Here is a 16,693-nt window from a genome sequence, read left to right as displayed (position 1 = left end):
TGGGAATATATGGGAGCGCAAGTATGACTAAAACGACAACAAAACACACAAAGCGTAAAAAGATTAGTTGTTTATCGAGGGAATTCGTTGAGGCGCTGTGAAATCGCCCAGTCACAGCGAGGTCGCCAACGTGCCGCGAGTCCAGCGAGATAGGGGCTTTAGCAAATACTCCAGACTGGCCGCATGGCAGGTGTTTTCTGTGCACTGGGTTAACATGACGTCATAGCTGGGGATGCAGTAGCCCGTTGGCTGGCATATGGGATGTTCCACTCTGAACGATCTGCGGGGGTGAAGACTGCAATTTATTTCAGGCCACCGTACCATACATAGTAGAATGCAGAAATGCAGTGGAGAAGAACATCTAGTTAACTTGCTACCAAATAGTAACGAAATCATGGCCAAACTTTCAATATACACGATTTAACTTGACATGAAGGAAGAATGCCTGGGAAAAGTTACTCTTCTTTAAAGCAAAAATAAAGACACGTTCGCAACGCTAATCTTTTATAAATTCCTATGGTTCTTATAACAGCTTATTGCAATTTCCAATGTTTTCAACATTAAGAATTTGACAAAAAAATTCAGAGGTTAAGCATGAGTTATTCTTTTCTTGCTTGCCAGGATCCGTCAAGGTTATAGCTATCTTTACCGCGTCAGCTGTTTACACGAAGGCTCAGCCGAACGTTCGAAAACATGTTTGTACAACCCCCCCCCCCTCCCCCAGTCTTTCCGTTCGCACACAGTACACGTAGTGTTTACAAAGTTACGCCAGTTCCCGCAGTAACCTTGACAAGGACGCAACGCCTCTTACCCCACACGTAATAATGTGGCTTATGGCTACCTTTTTACGAGCGTCTGCTTTAAATGTAGAGGGATAAATATCCGCGGCAACTTACTGACGGTATACAACACTTTTCGTGAGAGCTTTCCTAAGTAGAACACGGTTAAATGACTCGAAAAGTGTAAATGATTAAAAACAATATGCCCGCACGTGAAAACCTTCCGTAAGACCCTTTTTGATGCCCTCACATTATGTCCTAACTTCTTAACAGATTACACGTTACTTCTTCATCTGTTCCAGATCCATCCACAAAACTGTATTTTGTCAACACGTATGTTCAACTCCTTGGAAATTAACATGTTCCCCACGAAAAGTTACGTGACATAACCTAACGGTCATATGATTCACTGAAGGACATGGAGCGGATCATATGACATCTAGTTTAACCGAATATTTTTTACAAATGATTAAAAACAATATTGTCCCAAATGCTGCACGTAGAAACCTTCCGTAAGACCCTTATTAATGCCCTCGCATAATGTCCTAACTTCTTTACAGATTACACATTACTTCTTCATCTGTTCTAGATCCATTCACAAAACTGTATTTCGTCAACACGTATGTTCAACTCCTTGGAAATTAACATGTTCCCCACGGAACTTTACATGACATAACCTAATGGAAGGACACGAAGCGGATCATATGACATCTGGGTTAACCAAATAGTTTGAGCATACATACTGGCCGGATAGAGATAAATGAAAATGACGATGATATTTTCAAGCCACCCACATTTGATATTTGTCCTTTGTATAGTTGTAAAATTAGCTTCGCACCGCAGGGCTTCCGTCGCAAGGTCAGCGCACTGTTGGCCAGGATGTCTATCTGAGTCGTAATTGGTCGAGTGAGTTTGCTGCGGTATTATCATAACGGAACTTTTGTTTGAGAACCAACGACAGGTCGGAAGGAGGGGGGGGGGGGGGTAAGAAAGAGGATGGGGTGGGGAAGGGGAGCGGGTGTTGTAGGGGAGAGGGCCGTGGTTGGCTATCTGTGCCAGGGTCATACTGCCTGTTATTCTCATGCGATGTTGACCACACTTTCTCGTTTTATGAACCTGTTGATTTGCGACAATCTCAAGGCAAAGATTTGAATCATGAATTTCAATGATTAAGAATCTTCCGCTGCACTGGAGCTAGAATAATTAGATACATTTCATGCTAGTCCCAACTCAGCGCCGACTGTGGCTGGGGAGTGTTCAGGAGTAAAGTCGTTGGAAGGCCATGGATGTGTAGCCTCCGTTGCAGGCTTTTCCACTAGCGATTTGTCAACTTATCGGGTCCAGGTTCTTTGGCTGGAGGGGGGGGGGGGGCATATCTGCTTGAGGCCCCGTATCTGCTTGGAACCCTGTAACCGCTGTGATCCTGTAACCGCTGCAGATACGGCCCCCAGCCATGCGCCAAAGAACCTGGACCCGATAAGTTGAAAAATCGCTAGTGGGAAGGCCTGCAACGGAAGCTAATGGATGTGTGACACGGGTTTAAGTGGCAAAGAATAGTTCACTTCATGAAACATTGAAGTTCACTTCATGAAGCTGCTGTGTTACGCCGAATGGCGGTTATACCGGCTATATAGATACAGATACAGAATAAGGTGGCGAAAAAGTCACAAAGTTAACACTTGTAGTTAAGAACCCAGTACATGTTGATGATTTACAAGCCTCGGTGATGAAAGCATTTACGTATGTGCTGATATGTAATATGTTTGTACAACCCCGACTGTACTATCCGTCGGGTAGAGTGTGCACTACTGCTATTTGCCTTGGCTACGACAAGACCTCGTACGACACATTGCAGTGTAGCCATATGCTATCTTTTTTACTATCCCTCCTTGAGAAATATCCTCGTTATATGACAGTGACGGTGTTCTTCTTCTTCTTCCTGTCTGCTTAAGCCCCCCCCTCTCACTGAACCCGTGACACGATGATGCCCTCGCTGCGACCGAGCGATTTGACACCGCGCTTAACGAATTTCATCGATAAAAAACTAATCTTTTTACGCTTTGTGTGATTTTTTTGTCTTTAAGTCATGCTTGTACGTTTTGCACGTATTCTCATAGACTTGTAAATCTAGGACGCAGCGAGGTCGCCAACGTGTCGCGGGTCCAGTAAAAATGAGATTGATAGCAGATTGCGCATGTACAAATGTTTAACGCTTTCGTTCAAACATTTTGAAAATTTCAGACAGTGCTTACATGCCGTTTAAACTATTACAACTTCACACGCCAATTAAAAAAAGACATGTCTAATAGAACGTAAAGAAACTTGAGTGACAAAACTGACTATAGTTGACTGTACGCATGCTTCAAATGTGCTCACATGTAAAGATCGGGATTCCAGGCAATGTAACATTTCAACCGAATAAACTACTATTCGTCCAATAGCGTAGGGTAAAGCATTCAGCAAGTTTATCTTTAATGCTAACTTTTACCATATTCCATACATTGTATCTCATTTATTAACTCCTGTCTTTTGTAATGATGATGAAAGTGATGATGTCTTTTGGACATATTTTACTCAGTTCAGTTTTATTCATTACGTCAAGCCCAACCTTGCATAATTCAATGTCCCCTCAAAATGTTCGATGCCGGTGCAATTGCCTAGTCGGTAGAGTGTTCGCCTTGCATACGGTAGGTCGTGAGTTCGATCCCCGGCCGGGTCATACCAAATCGGTCAAGTTTTCTCTGCTTAGCACTCAGCATTTGGGAAAGAGTATGGAAGTTAAACACACGCCACTTTCAGCGGACTAGCCCCCTGTTGTAGTGACTTGCACAAAGCTGTGTGGCCCAGGGCTGCCGAAACGGAGATGGGCGCTTACTTATGCACCATCTGGTGCGGGGAGGACTTTAACTTACTAACAAAATGTTCGATAAAATAGTCTACCGGTCACATGGTTTACCAAAGGACACGGCGACGACGCGGAGGTAATGATATGATGTCTGGCGCAAAACAAATACTATAGATATGCTGACATTCAGATTAGGAAAAATGCAAATTGAATAGTCACAAAAATCATTTTGTCCGTAGTTTGAATGCGTAGTTTAAATGCAAAAAAACTGCAACCAACTGGTTTCCTTTGAAATACCTTCCACCTTCTGTCATCCTCTCTTACGTTGTAATTTATTAAAGAAATAAGGCCACTTAAAATAAATTATAAAAAATCCTTTGCAAACTCCAAATCTATTGTGGGGGTCCAAAATAAACAAGATGGGCCAAAAAGGTGCCTAATTTAAAAAAAGTAGAGACCATATTTCTTTGTCGTAGCAAAAAGTGAGGGACAAACATGGCAGCACAGTCAACAGGTCTTTCATTCCTGTTTCAAGAAGTGCAGAAAGTGGTACTTTTATGGTTACTAAGCTCTAACTTAGTACCACTACAACTACGTATATACGCTCAAGGCTAACACACTAGTTTCACCTCTACAACTGCAAACATGGCTACATCGCTAATGCCACTTCTACAACTACACTGAAGGCTACCACAAGCGATGCGCGAGTTGATGTTATCCACAAAATTTACTTGCTATGACCTAGGTCATAAAAAAAGGTGTGGAAAAATATGGCACCAAGTGTTAAACAAGACTTGCAGCGGATACTGATGAAACAGCAAACAGCGGCTATCAGGGTATCCGCCATGTCATCATCCTCGCGACGCAGACAGGAGGTTTCCCTGACCCAGGGGTCGTGTGACATCCGCACAATGGCACAGCTGCTCGTGCGCGGACCTCTATATAACATCAACACACCTAGCGTCCTCCCATCCACTGTACACGGTGAAAGTTACGTACCTTGATCCTCCTCTACCTTGTTGGTGAACAAGTAAGTCTAACTTTTAAGTTTTTAAGTAATTTATTTAATCCTTACGTTTTTACGACATGTGTAAACTGATTCATTACCTGTGTAGTAAAAGTCTGAAGAGTTGCAGATATGTTCAAATCAGCATTGTGGTAAGATTAAGATTAGTGGCTTAATCATTTTTCATTTTTTGGACTCGCCCATATTTCCTATTCATACCTTACGGTGGATACTCTTTAAAATATGCTACAACATCATATGAATACTACGTCGTTATATGTAGGTTTGCTCATTTACACATTAATTCGTATCAATTTATCTCCTAGTACTAGGATCATGCAATAGTACTACCGTTCCAAATTAATTTCAATCCTTTCTGACATGTTACATACTGCTTTGATGTCCACCCCTCGGATGTATGGCTTACGACACCCGTGTTTAATTCTTGTTCTGTAGACTTGTCCATAGTCATGAAGGCGTTCGTCGTTATCGCTCTGCTGTGCCTCGGGGGCGCCCAGGCTGGGATTCTGGACGATCTGGCCGCCGCCACGACGGCTGCCCTGGACGGAATCCTGACCACTGCCCAGACCGCCGCACAAGGTAGCTTTCTTTCGTGATTTTCGAACCAACACTCTGGTCCATTCGGCCAAACACCCTGGTTGACTCGGCCCAACGACCTGGTCAACACAGCCCAACACCTTGGTCAACTCGGCCCAATACCCTGGTCAACTCGGTCCAACACCTTGGTCAACTCGGCCCAACACCCTAGTCAACACGGTCAGGGTTAGGTTTGGCGTTAGGGTGTTGACCAGGGTTTGGTTTGGCATTAGGCTGTTGGGCCGAGTTGTTGTGTTTAGCCTTAGACCGTGATGATAAAGAGCTAAAGCGTCCTACAACCATTTTTCAATTCGTACAGAAGGCAATAGTTAAGGCATACGGTAGACTTTCTTCGCGTATGGTGAGCTTTGGTGTTCCCTGCTGCCAGAGGTGACTCGCTCATCACAATTCGTACAAATGACTCTGCAGATGGATTCGTCTTTTTTTTCGCATTTGCCTCGCCAAGTTGAGTAGCCTGCATGTAGTTGTGGTCAAGCACTTGTGAAATACTCATAGTACACACGTGGAACGTGATAGTAATGATCCTTGTGAAGGGTTTCTGAAAAGTGCAAAATTTTTAATAGCAGACTGAAAATTAGAAAGATATCTTTATCAAATGAATGATAAGGGATTTTCTTGTACACCGTTTTCTGTGCAGTAAAGATGTTCTAATGATAGATGCATAATGCATTCTTATCTTCAGAACTGTTGGACACCTACGTGCCCGTCCTCGGCCAGGCCGCCCAGCAGCTGGTAGGAGAAGCGGTCTCCAATCTAGGAGACTCGCTGACCGGTCTGGTCACCGGCAAGAGGAAGCGTCAGGAGTTCCAGACCGAGATCGGACAGATCATCAACGACGGCATCCAGGCCCTTCTGGAGCACACCACCACCGCTGTCCAGAACGTCCAGACCGCTCTCACCGGAACCATCGACGCTCTGTTCGGCTCTCCCGACCCTGCAGCCGCTATCGCCACCACCAAGCGTAAGTGTTTTATGTTAAACTCTTTGTACTTCGAGCTTTCCTCTACCGGGATTTATATTGTATTGTTGCTGTTGATGTTTCTCGTAAAACGTTTTCATCATCATCTTGACGAGCTAGCTGCTTGGATGTTCTTGGCTCTTTCACTCCTTTTCCCCCAACATCAGTCTAAAATATATATCATTTATCTACCATTAACCCTGAAAAAATTTCTGGTTATCAGCTCAACTGGTATTCTTAGTATTGCCATATCATTTCGGTAATCCAATCATTGGTCACAGATTCACAGTTCCATTGTTTCCGTCCATTCTACCCACACATACGTTACCAGATTCTCCGGCTCCTGTAGTTTCAGATAAACTACCTAAACCAAAAACTAAAAGCCAAAAGCGAACCTTTCTCTACCGAGGCATCAATCTATGGAATACTTAACCGCCCAACATCAAATCATTGATAGCTCCTTATAACTTCAAAAAGGCCATTCATCAGTTATTCGTAAGTTGAGTTAGCAATCTGTATATATGTTATGATTATGTATATATGTCCTTTCTAATCTGCTCTCTATATATATGTTTGTATTTGTATGTATTTAAGTGCTGAACCCTGTAAAACTAGTTGAAATACAACTAAAGGGTATCGCAATAAATAAACCGATTGGAACTTTTGTTCAGGTGCTCTGAAGAAGAACAGCCTGAAGGCAAAGAGCCTGATCAGCCAGACCAACCGTAAGATGAAGGCTATGGTTGTCAAGAAGGTGGTGAGTCCTCCACACTTTTATAACCACGGATGGAGAGACCTGTGATTACATAATAAGTACTCTACTTGTGAACCAAGAATAACGCAGAAGAGGATACATTCCTCCAATCTAGTTAGAGGTGTTAGAACAGAAATACTCGCATCAGATCTTTGCACAATTCTCTGGCAATAGGATGCTTTTTTTAACGGTCAGACATTTCATGATCAGATAGCATCCATTACATTTCGTCAATGACAAAGAATCGTAAGTATAGCAGGAGTTTAATCTAAACTTTGATCTCTAGATCTTTTCTTTATGAGTTGATTTATCTTTTCAGTCCCGTGACTTCTTCTCCGACCTTGCTTCCGGTGTGTCCACCATCTTCCAGCCCGTCATCGACCAGGCTTCCCTGGCTTTCAACCAGGTTAGTAGTCTGAATATGCAAATTATATTTAGATTTGTCCACGGCACTGTCTGCTTCTTAACGAAGTGCAACTCTTTATATCAAAATTGGAAGACAAGATTATCATTGTGGAACCATGACAGCATGTGCCCAAAATGGAGTCCTATGCCTCAACTAGAACATCATGGAACGAGATGTTTACAATCGACTTGCTGTCCGTGGATGATTGATTGATTGATTGATTGATTGATTGATTGATTGATTGATTGATTGATTGATTGATTGATTGATTGGTTGATTGATTGAACCACGGCAGTATAAGTTGCAATCCGCCATTGATCGTTCACTCTGATACTTTTATTCTACAGCAAATGTTAGCGATCGACACGATGATAACTTGATTCTTATTCAGTAAATCTATCTAGTAGCTAATTATGTATTCTTTAATCTACTTTTTGCATTACATTGATGTGCGCCAAAAGCCTGGTGCAAATAAGAAATAAATCAACATATCGGTAACCATGACTGTGTTTCCTGTGTAGCTCGTCGACGCCGCCACTGCTGTCGGTGCCCAGGTGGTCGATCACGGCACCACCCTGATCAACAACCTCACCGCCACCGTCCAGGATACCGTCAGTAAGTTAACTCACTCACTTACTTCACCTAGGCTTTTTGCCCCTATCAGAGCATAGGCCACCGATGAGAGTCCTCCACTGCACTCGTCTCTGGGCCTTCCTTCTGAGGTCAAGCCAGCTGCTGTTTATACTCCTCATCTCCTCCTCTGTGGCCCTCCTCCAGCTGGTCTTTGGCCGCCCTCTCCTCCTCTTACCCTGGGGATTTCAGGTCAGGGCCTGGTGTGTGATGCTAGATATAGGTTTTCTGAGGGTATGCCCTATCCATGACCATTTCTATGTAAGTTAACTCACATCGCCTTCTCCAATGATTCAGAGGGTAGGCCAGTGTCCTTCTGTAGCACATCTATGTAGGTGAGAGGCTGCCTTCCTGGCTTTCTCTTCTCGTGCCGAGGTACCCAGAGCACCAAGCTAGACACCACTTCTTTATTGTTCCTGAAGCTGTGCCCTGCAAACCTGAGTCGCCTGATTCTCACTTTCTGGGATATCCTCGGGAGCCCGGCATAAAGTTCCTTGTTCTTACAATGCCTATCCCATTTGATGTTATGGACACGCCGTAGCATCCTTGTGTAACATCCGTCTAGTTGTTTCTCCAACTTGGGGGTACGGTCCATGTCTCACAACCATATAACGAGGCTTAAATGACGTCGCTTGGCTTCTGCAGAGTTGGGTGGAACAAATGATTTAGTTAACGTTATGTTTTTTCTTCCATTTTCTAAAACACAGGCCAGGTGAGTGGTGTTGTCCAGCCCTACGTTGATGACGCCACGAACATCATCGGCTCCATCCAGAACCATTTCCAGAACACCTTCGGAGCCGACACCACCGCCTAAACACGAGGGCTCACAGAGGAGTTAAGAGATTTCCTGCCGGCTGAACTACATCTGAAACACTGTTTGGCGGGAATGTTAGCGGTGTATTTTGAAAGTCAAGGACATTCCATTCTCCGTGTCTCTCGTAATTTGCAATAAAGCAAATACAATGATGACCTGGTCTGATATTGCCTCTTTCATCATATCAGCTACGTATATGAAGGGTTAGGCTATGTATTAAGATACGTATTTGTAGGTACGCCGAAGGTCGGCTGTACCGGCTGTACAAATACAGATTAAATACTTACAGTTGCCCCCCCCTAACTTTAGCAAAAACTAGGCTCCGTACAACCAGTGTTTCACACCCTATGAGTCGTTTGAAATGGTGAAGAGAGCGTTCTCAAGCAACCTTCGTAACCCCTTATTCTTCTGTTAGGTCAGTTAGTCCTCACTCTCAGTGAGTCGAGTTTGTCTCGAGTATTGATTTTTCTGTCTTAGAAGAAAAGCTACTCAAGTTATATACATGTCACCTGTCACTTTGAAATCGCCTTCAGGCCGTGCCACGACTAAGATAAAAGTCCATATTGCACCTATGGACACAACATAAGAAATACGATAGCACATGCTGACGACATACATTTTTCATCTGCTGAAAAATCTTTCAAAAAGACAAAAGTCAGCATTATGATGACAGCAAGGTTTTGCGGGAACAAATTGGAGACAAAAAAGGAATAAGTACTAAAGAACGGAATAGCCATCAAATCGGTAGATGATGGCACATGCCACCTACGGATAATGGTAACCGTTGATGTATAACAACATAGAGGGTTAGATCCCGACCGTTCCTTGTCATGCAAGCTACTGGTGGAGTTTGCCCTCACTCGAAGGGGGCCAACCTTAGGCCCCTACTCCCTGGTCTGAAGAGAACCACCATTACCACGTCAAAGAGCCCATCACACTTGTCAATGAAAGCAGATTGTTCTGGTCGCAACATCGAACGGTTGCACACTGTCCTCTCAAGGTCACATGAGTTAGTGCCAAATGGCAGCCGATTAATATCGTTTTGTTTATTGTTTATTCATTTGGCATGCATTGTATTTACAAAGATGCCAGGGTTGCCCAACATGCCCAGGGTTGCCGATTAATATCATTGTGCTTTGGCCCCGCCAGCTGTAACATACTGGCAATATACTCACAGTAATTAGACAAGCCAAATATGGATACCGGCCTGTTTCCCATTCGGTAACGATACGTACACATTGATATGTACAATATCCATGCGTAGATAGATGCATGAAGACTGCGTAACTGTTTTAATGTATTGGTGTACGTACATATATATATATATATGCATCGTTTCACGCGATTTGCACAAGATTTTAGCAACCCGGGAAAAGTGTCCAGGATGAGGCAGGATGTTTGTGCGGTCTAAATCTCACGAGAGCGCACGAGATTGGTGACGATTCAAAACGGCGCTGGAGATTTTGCAAGGGATGCCAAGGTTAGCATTGACAATTGTCAATGATACCACACCATGCTTGGCAAAGCATTATTCCCAATATTGATTTTTTTTACCAAAAAAATGGGTTCACGGCGGATATCAGGTGATACGACAAAGAGATTATCTTATCAATGTCATCGTCACCATACAAGGGAGGGCGGATACGGAAGGTTTGATTGCCGCATATAGGAGGGGCGGATACGGAACATTTGCCTGCCCCAAGGTTGTGTGACAAACATCCGCACAAGGTCACACCTGCCGTGGACTTCTATATAACCGCCAGACGTTCAACGTCACTCCATCTACTGGTACACCAGACTGTGAAAGTTACGTGACTTTGTCTTCTTACTCAACTACGTTGGTGAAACAGTAAGTATTACTGATGAATCTCTACTCCTTTCCTTTGTCTGCTTCCGTCTGATGCTTTTCCAAATGGCGATATAAAATATAGTCAAACCTTGATAACATTTTGAATGCCTGTTACTGTTTCGATAACTTATGCCTTGGTCCCAATTTTATACGGGGGCCCCATCGAAGCTGGTGTGTTCCGCCGAATGGCGGTTATACCCACTATATCGATAGAGATACAGATACACCGGTTGGTTTACGGACTATTTTTCCTGGGACACCCTGTGGCTGCCGGGTAATTTTGGGCCAAGAGCGCGCCCCGGCGTTGGTTTTAATTCGAACTTTGAAAATCAACCCAGTTCCCAGCGAAAGGAAAACTGCCAACAGCTGCCCAAAGTGAGAACCAGCCACAATGTACCCAACACGTCACCGCATCTAACGGGTGTCTACAGGACAACGACCGATACACGTTCCAAAACTTTCAATGGAAAACATCCCGACAGCGTTAAAAAAAAAAATTGTGGCTTCTATGCATTTATTTAACACATTATGGCCCCTGTCTTGCAGATCATCATGAAAGCGTTCATCGTTATCGCTCTGCTGTGCCTCGGGGGCGCCCAGGCTAGCCTTCTGGACGATCTGGCCGCCGCCGCGACAGCTGCCCTGGACGGCATCCTGACCACTGCCCAGACGGCCGCACAAGGTGACTTGTTTTAGTGATTTGCTGTGAGACCAGGACAATACCTAGCCTCTACCAGGCTCCACAGGTCGCAAACAGTAACTTTTTTGGCGGGCCAACTCCTCTATTTATCCGTCTATTTGGCCAGGTTCTACTATATGGTAGAGGCTAGACGATACGGCCCTTTACCAACTCGGCTCAGTCAACTGACCGAATTAACACCCTGGGCAATTTGACCCAACACTGTGGTCAATTCGGCCATGTTAGCGTTAGGGTGTTTTTTCGTACACCGTTTTCTGTGGAATAAAGACGTGCTAGTAATAGATGTAAATACGTTCTCTATTTTCAGAACTGCTGGACACCTATGTTCCCGTCCTCGGCCAGGCCGCCCAGCAGCTGGTAGGAGAAGCGGTCTCCAATCTAGGAGACTCGCTGACCGGTCTGGTCAGCGGCAAGAGGAAGCGTCAGGAGTTCCAGACCGAGATCGGACAGATCATCAACGATGGCGTCCAGGCCCTTCTGGAGCACACCACCACGGCCATCCAGAACGTCCAGCAAGCCCTGACCGGAACCATCGACTCTCTGTTCGGATCTCCCGACCCTGTACAGGCTCTCGCCACCACTAAGCGTAAGTGTTTTATGTTAAACTCTTTGTACTTCGTGCTTTTCTCTCCCAGGCTGTGTTGTATCCTCTGTAAAAAGAAGTAACTGGTTCGGTCTAGAACTGGACAATGGTACTGTTTAATATGTAGCTGTAAGACTCGCTGTTTGTAAGCGCTGTTGCTGATGTCCTTAAGTCGTAACACGTTTTCATCATCATCTTGACGAGCTAGTTGCTAGAATGTTTTCGTCCTTTTTCCCCTCAGTCTAAAATACATATAATATATCTGCCAATAAACCCTGGACAAGTTTATGGCCATCAGCTGAACTGATATTCTTAATACAGCCAGAGCATTTCGATAATCAGATTATTGGATGTTGTGTTCAGGTGCTCTGAAGAAGAACAGCCTGAAGGCCAAGAGCCAGATCGGCCTGACCAACCGTAAGATGAAGACTATGGTTGCCAAGAAGGTGGTGAGTCTTTCATACTTTTTAAGCACGGATGGAGAGACCTGTGATAACATAATAGATATCCTACTTGTGGACCAAGACTCACACAAGACAAGATGGTGTATTCCTCCAGTCTAGCTAGAGGTGTTGGACCCGAAATACTTGTCAAGTTCGTATTAGATCTTTGCAAAATACTCAAGCAAATGAATACGTTTTGTAAACGATCAGACGTTTCATGATCAGATAGCATCAGCTATTTTCCTACAGAATCTAAAGGCTAACAGGTGTTTAATCCAAACTATGATTGCTAGATCTTTTCTTTATGACTTGATTGGTCTTTTCAGTCCCGTGACTTCTTCTCCGTCCTACCATCCATCTATTTCTATATATATGTCTCTATATCTATCTACCTATCTATTTATCTAGCTAGTTAGCTATGAAAGAGAGGAAATTGAGATTCTTAAACTTAAATGTTTGTCTTTTTTAAATCTTTTTCTACGCTTGTCGTCTAAGTGGAAGGTCTCGTCAGTCGATCGCGTAAGTCCTAGCGGGCAGTAAGTTTTTCCTTTTCCACCCCGGTTTCTTTAACAGCTGTGACCGGTTTTATCCGGCATTATCCAAGCATTTACCGCTTCCCTCCACCTGCTTCCTTTGATATTTATTTTGTACATTAATCTTTTTTTTCAGTCCCGTGACTTCTTCTCTGACCTTGCCAACGGCGTTGCCACCATCTTCCAGCCCGTCATCGACCAGGCTTCCCTGGCTTTCAACCAGGTCAGTGGACAGATTATGCCCTTTTCTTTTAGCTTCTTCCACGGCACTGTCTTGTTAATATGCTTCTTAACGAGGTGTTACTCTTCAGGAAAATTACAAAACTAAAATTGCGGAACACAACAACAGCATATGTCGAATGCCTCAAATAGAACATCCATGTCAACAGTCGCCTTGCATCAGTAGTTACTGTCCTTAGATGATTGATTGATTAATCCACGACAGTGTGGTGATGATTCCAATCCGCCAACAACGTGCTACCTATCATAACTATTTTAAGATTATGTTTTTTTCCTCAATGTAACATGTCTTCAGCAGTAGTAAAACGCTTGCCACCAATCGTAGAGATACGTTCGGCATGAGACGTATTTTGTAACTCGACTACTTTCCTTTGATGATGCCAGTATCAAATTGATCGTTCACTCTGATACTATAATAACTTGATTCTTATTCAGTAAATCTATCTAGTAGCTGATTATCTATCTTTCAAACCACTTTTTGCATTGCATTGATGTGCGCCAAAAGCCTGGTGCAAATAAGAAATAAATCAACATATCGGTTACCATGACTGTGTTTCCTGTGTAGCTCGTCGATGCCGCCACTGCTGTCGGTGCCCAGGTGGTCGATCACGGCACTGCCCTGATCAACAACCTCACCACCACCGTCCAGGATACCGTCAGTAAGTTTACTTTTTTATTTGCCTTTGGACAACATTTTGTCTTGAGCAACAAAATATAAAATTCAAACTTACAACAACAGCAACAATAAAAATAAAAGAACAGAAACAATCAAAACAACATAAAACAAAATCAGAGACGCCAGTTAAGACGATGACGACTTAGGTTAGCAAAGCCTTCATTCGCTTGTCTCTCATGTCTAAAGCTGTCGGAAGATATTTAGTTTTATTCTTTGCCATTGGACAACATTTATCCTTAGCAACAAAACTCACAAACTTACAAACAACAACAACGATAAAAGAATCAACCACATTCTTAAAAAGAACAGCAGAGACGATAGTTAAGACATTAACGACTTCAAAAGGTTCCCGGGGCCATCATTTGCATGTCTGTCATGTCTAACGCTGTTTGAAGATATTTCCCTAGCTGCCTGATGAGGGGGACTGTTAGGCCGCTAATGATCATGAGTTCAAAGAACTTGTGTGAGTCCGGACTTAAACCCTTGAACAAGTTTCGTACTCCATAATTAATGTAAGGTATGGGCAGCCCGCATTTGCACTACCACTAACCACTTGAAAAAGTATCATGCTTCAACTCAAATGAGGATGCCTTGAAGCGGAAAAAAAATGGACAGCCTAATTTTCCTTTGGGTTTTTGGAGACCAAAGGAGCGGCAGTTTACCAGCTGGTTTGCCATGACGAATGACATGACCAGCGAAGCTTAACCGACGTCACTTGACTTCTGTGAAGATGTGTGTAATGAATTATTTAGTTAACGTAATATTTTTTCCATTTTAAACACAGACAGTCTGTCTGGGGTTATCGACCCCTACGTTCAGGACGCGCAGACCATCATCGGCTCCGTCACGGACCACTTCACGAACACCTTCGGAGCCGACACCACCGCCTAAACACGAGGGCTCACAGAGAAAATAGCAGATGTCCCTGCTGAGTCACTGCTTGGCGAGGACATTGCTTTCTCCGTATCTCTCGTAATTTGCAATAAAGCAAATACAATGGTGACCTGGTTCTGATAATGCCTCTTTTTTATATTAGCTACGTATGTAAAGGGTTAGGCTTTGCATTCAGACACGTAATTGTAGGTATGTTTGCATAATCCCGATTCCCTTATCCGTCGAGTATTGAGTGTACAATATACAAGTCGTTCAGTGTAATATATCTGGTTGCCCGAAGGCCATCTATCCCAGCAATTCAGATACGTATACAGAAGTTGATGTGTTACACCGTACAGATACAGCCATAGAAGCTGGTGAGTTACACCGAATGACGGTTATACCGGCTATACAGATACAGATTAAATACTGCAATTGCCCCCGTAACTTAAGTGAAGACTGGGCCCCGTACAACCAGTGTTTCACGCCCTATGAGTCGTTTGAAATGGTGAAGAGAGCGTTCTCAAGCAACCTTCGTAACCCCTGCTTCTTCTGCTAGGTCAGTTAGTCCTCACTTTGAGCGAGTCGAGTTTGTCTTGAGTGAGCTCGAGTCTTGATTCAAACAACATTTTCACTAAGGAGGAAATATTGCATGAATTTGCTGAATTTAACTGCATGTAAATGTAGGTGACGTTTACCTGAGCATGAATGAAACGATTATTCATTCTCCACGTGATAAGAGATGCTTGTTCATTCAGGATAGCTAGTTAGTTTGTTTGCTGTTACTTTAGCTGTAAATTTCGACCTGGGGATTTGTAGCTGATTGCCTTTCAGTAAGACAATTTAACAATATGCGCATTTCATGGTACCGTTTATGACGATATTGAACTCTAAATATATATAACACATATTTGCTATATTGAACGAGACCTCACGGCGGATATCAGGTGATTCGGCAGAGTGATGTCATCGTCGCCATACAAGGGAGGGCGGATACGGAAAGTTTGACTGACGCATATAGGACGGGCGGATACGGAACATTTGCATGCCCCAAGGTCGTGTTACATCCGCACAAGGTCACACCTGCTCCATTCTCGTGGACTTCTATTTAACCGCCAGACATTCAACGTCGCTCCATCTACTGGTACATACGACTGTGGAAGTTACGTGACTTGGTCTTCTTGCTCAACAACTAGTGTCGTGCACGCTGCTGGTGGAGGATGCCTTCTGTAAGAGGGTGCCTCTTCTCCCTTGCCAGAAGCTAGAATCACACTTTCATCACGTCAAGGAGCCCATCACACTTGTAAATGAAAGCAGACGGTTATGTCCGCAATGTCGAATGGTTGCACACTGTCTATTCAAGGTCACATGAGTTAGTGCCAAATGGCAGCCGCTCAATATCATTGTGGTTTGGCCTTACCAACTGTAACATACTGATAATTTACTCACAGTAATTAGCCAAACCAGACATGCAAGTTTTTCCCATTCCGTAACGATATGAACGCACCCATATTTTCATCATGAATGCGTATGATATATAGACAGTGTAACTGTTTAAAGTGGATTGGTGTGCGTTCATATGCATCGTTTCTCGCAATGCCTCGGCCCTGTGACGTTCTCAGGTCAAAGTTCATGCACAAGATTTTAACAAGCTAGGTCATGTGCCTTTGAAGCCCCTATAAAAAGCAGTGCGGTGCTGCTTAATCAAGAGGTTAGTGTTCACAAATTAGGAAATATTTCAGTGGTTTGCTAAACTTAGCTGCATGTATGGTTGAAGGGGTAGGTGAACCTTGAAACCTTGAATGGGGACATCTTTTTTGATGTCAACACGGGGAACAATGGGTTATTCTTTTTCACTATCAGCCCTGTTCTCCATCATTGAGCGAAGTTCTGCTGTAATGATGTCACTGGGCCCAGCATCCCTTTTTAAGTTGTTGATGTAGGTTTTGCATTGTCTGCCCCTTTTCCGCCTTCCCCCTGTTGGCT

General features: G+C 43.7%; 2 protein-coding genes across 2 annotated transcripts; both read left to right on the top strand.

Annotated features, from left to right (window-relative positions):
- The first annotated feature begins 4,521 nt into the window (after nt 1-4,521).
- LOC136446942 (uncharacterized) lies at nt 4,522-8,965 on the top strand. The gene is made up of 7 exons (XM_066445611.1): nt 4,522-4,654; nt 5,087-5,230; nt 5,931-6,209; nt 6,878-6,963; nt 7,280-7,366; nt 7,888-7,981; nt 8,704-8,965. Exons 2-7 carry the CDS (start codon nt 5,101-5,103, stop codon nt 8,808-8,810), a joined length of 783 nt encoding a protein of 260 aa, XP_066301708.1. The 5' UTR covers nt 4,522-4,654; nt 5,087-5,100; the 3' UTR covers nt 8,811-8,965.
- Nucleotides 8,966-10,525: 1,560 nt separating this feature from the next.
- Nucleotides 10,526-14,837, top strand: LOC136446943 (uncharacterized). Its single transcript, XM_066445612.1, has 7 exons — nt 10,526-10,659; nt 11,206-11,341; nt 11,667-11,945; nt 12,306-12,391; nt 13,055-13,141; nt 13,724-13,817; nt 14,619-14,837. Exons 2-7 carry the CDS (start codon nt 11,212-11,214, stop codon nt 14,723-14,725), a joined length of 783 nt encoding a protein of 260 aa, XP_066301709.1. The 5' UTR covers nt 10,526-10,659; nt 11,206-11,211; the 3' UTR covers nt 14,726-14,837.
- Nucleotides 14,838-16,693: the final 1,856 nt, after the last annotated feature.

The sequence above is a fragment of the Branchiostoma lanceolatum genome, chromosome 13 (assembly GCF_035083965.1).
Source record: "Branchiostoma lanceolatum isolate klBraLanc5 chromosome 13, klBraLanc5.hap2, whole genome shotgun sequence".
NCBI lineage: Eukaryota > Metazoa > Chordata > Leptocardii > Amphioxiformes > Branchiostomatidae > Branchiostoma > Branchiostoma lanceolatum.
Note: the sequence above shows the minus strand (reverse complement) of the source record. Positions and strands in the feature narration are given on the sequence as shown.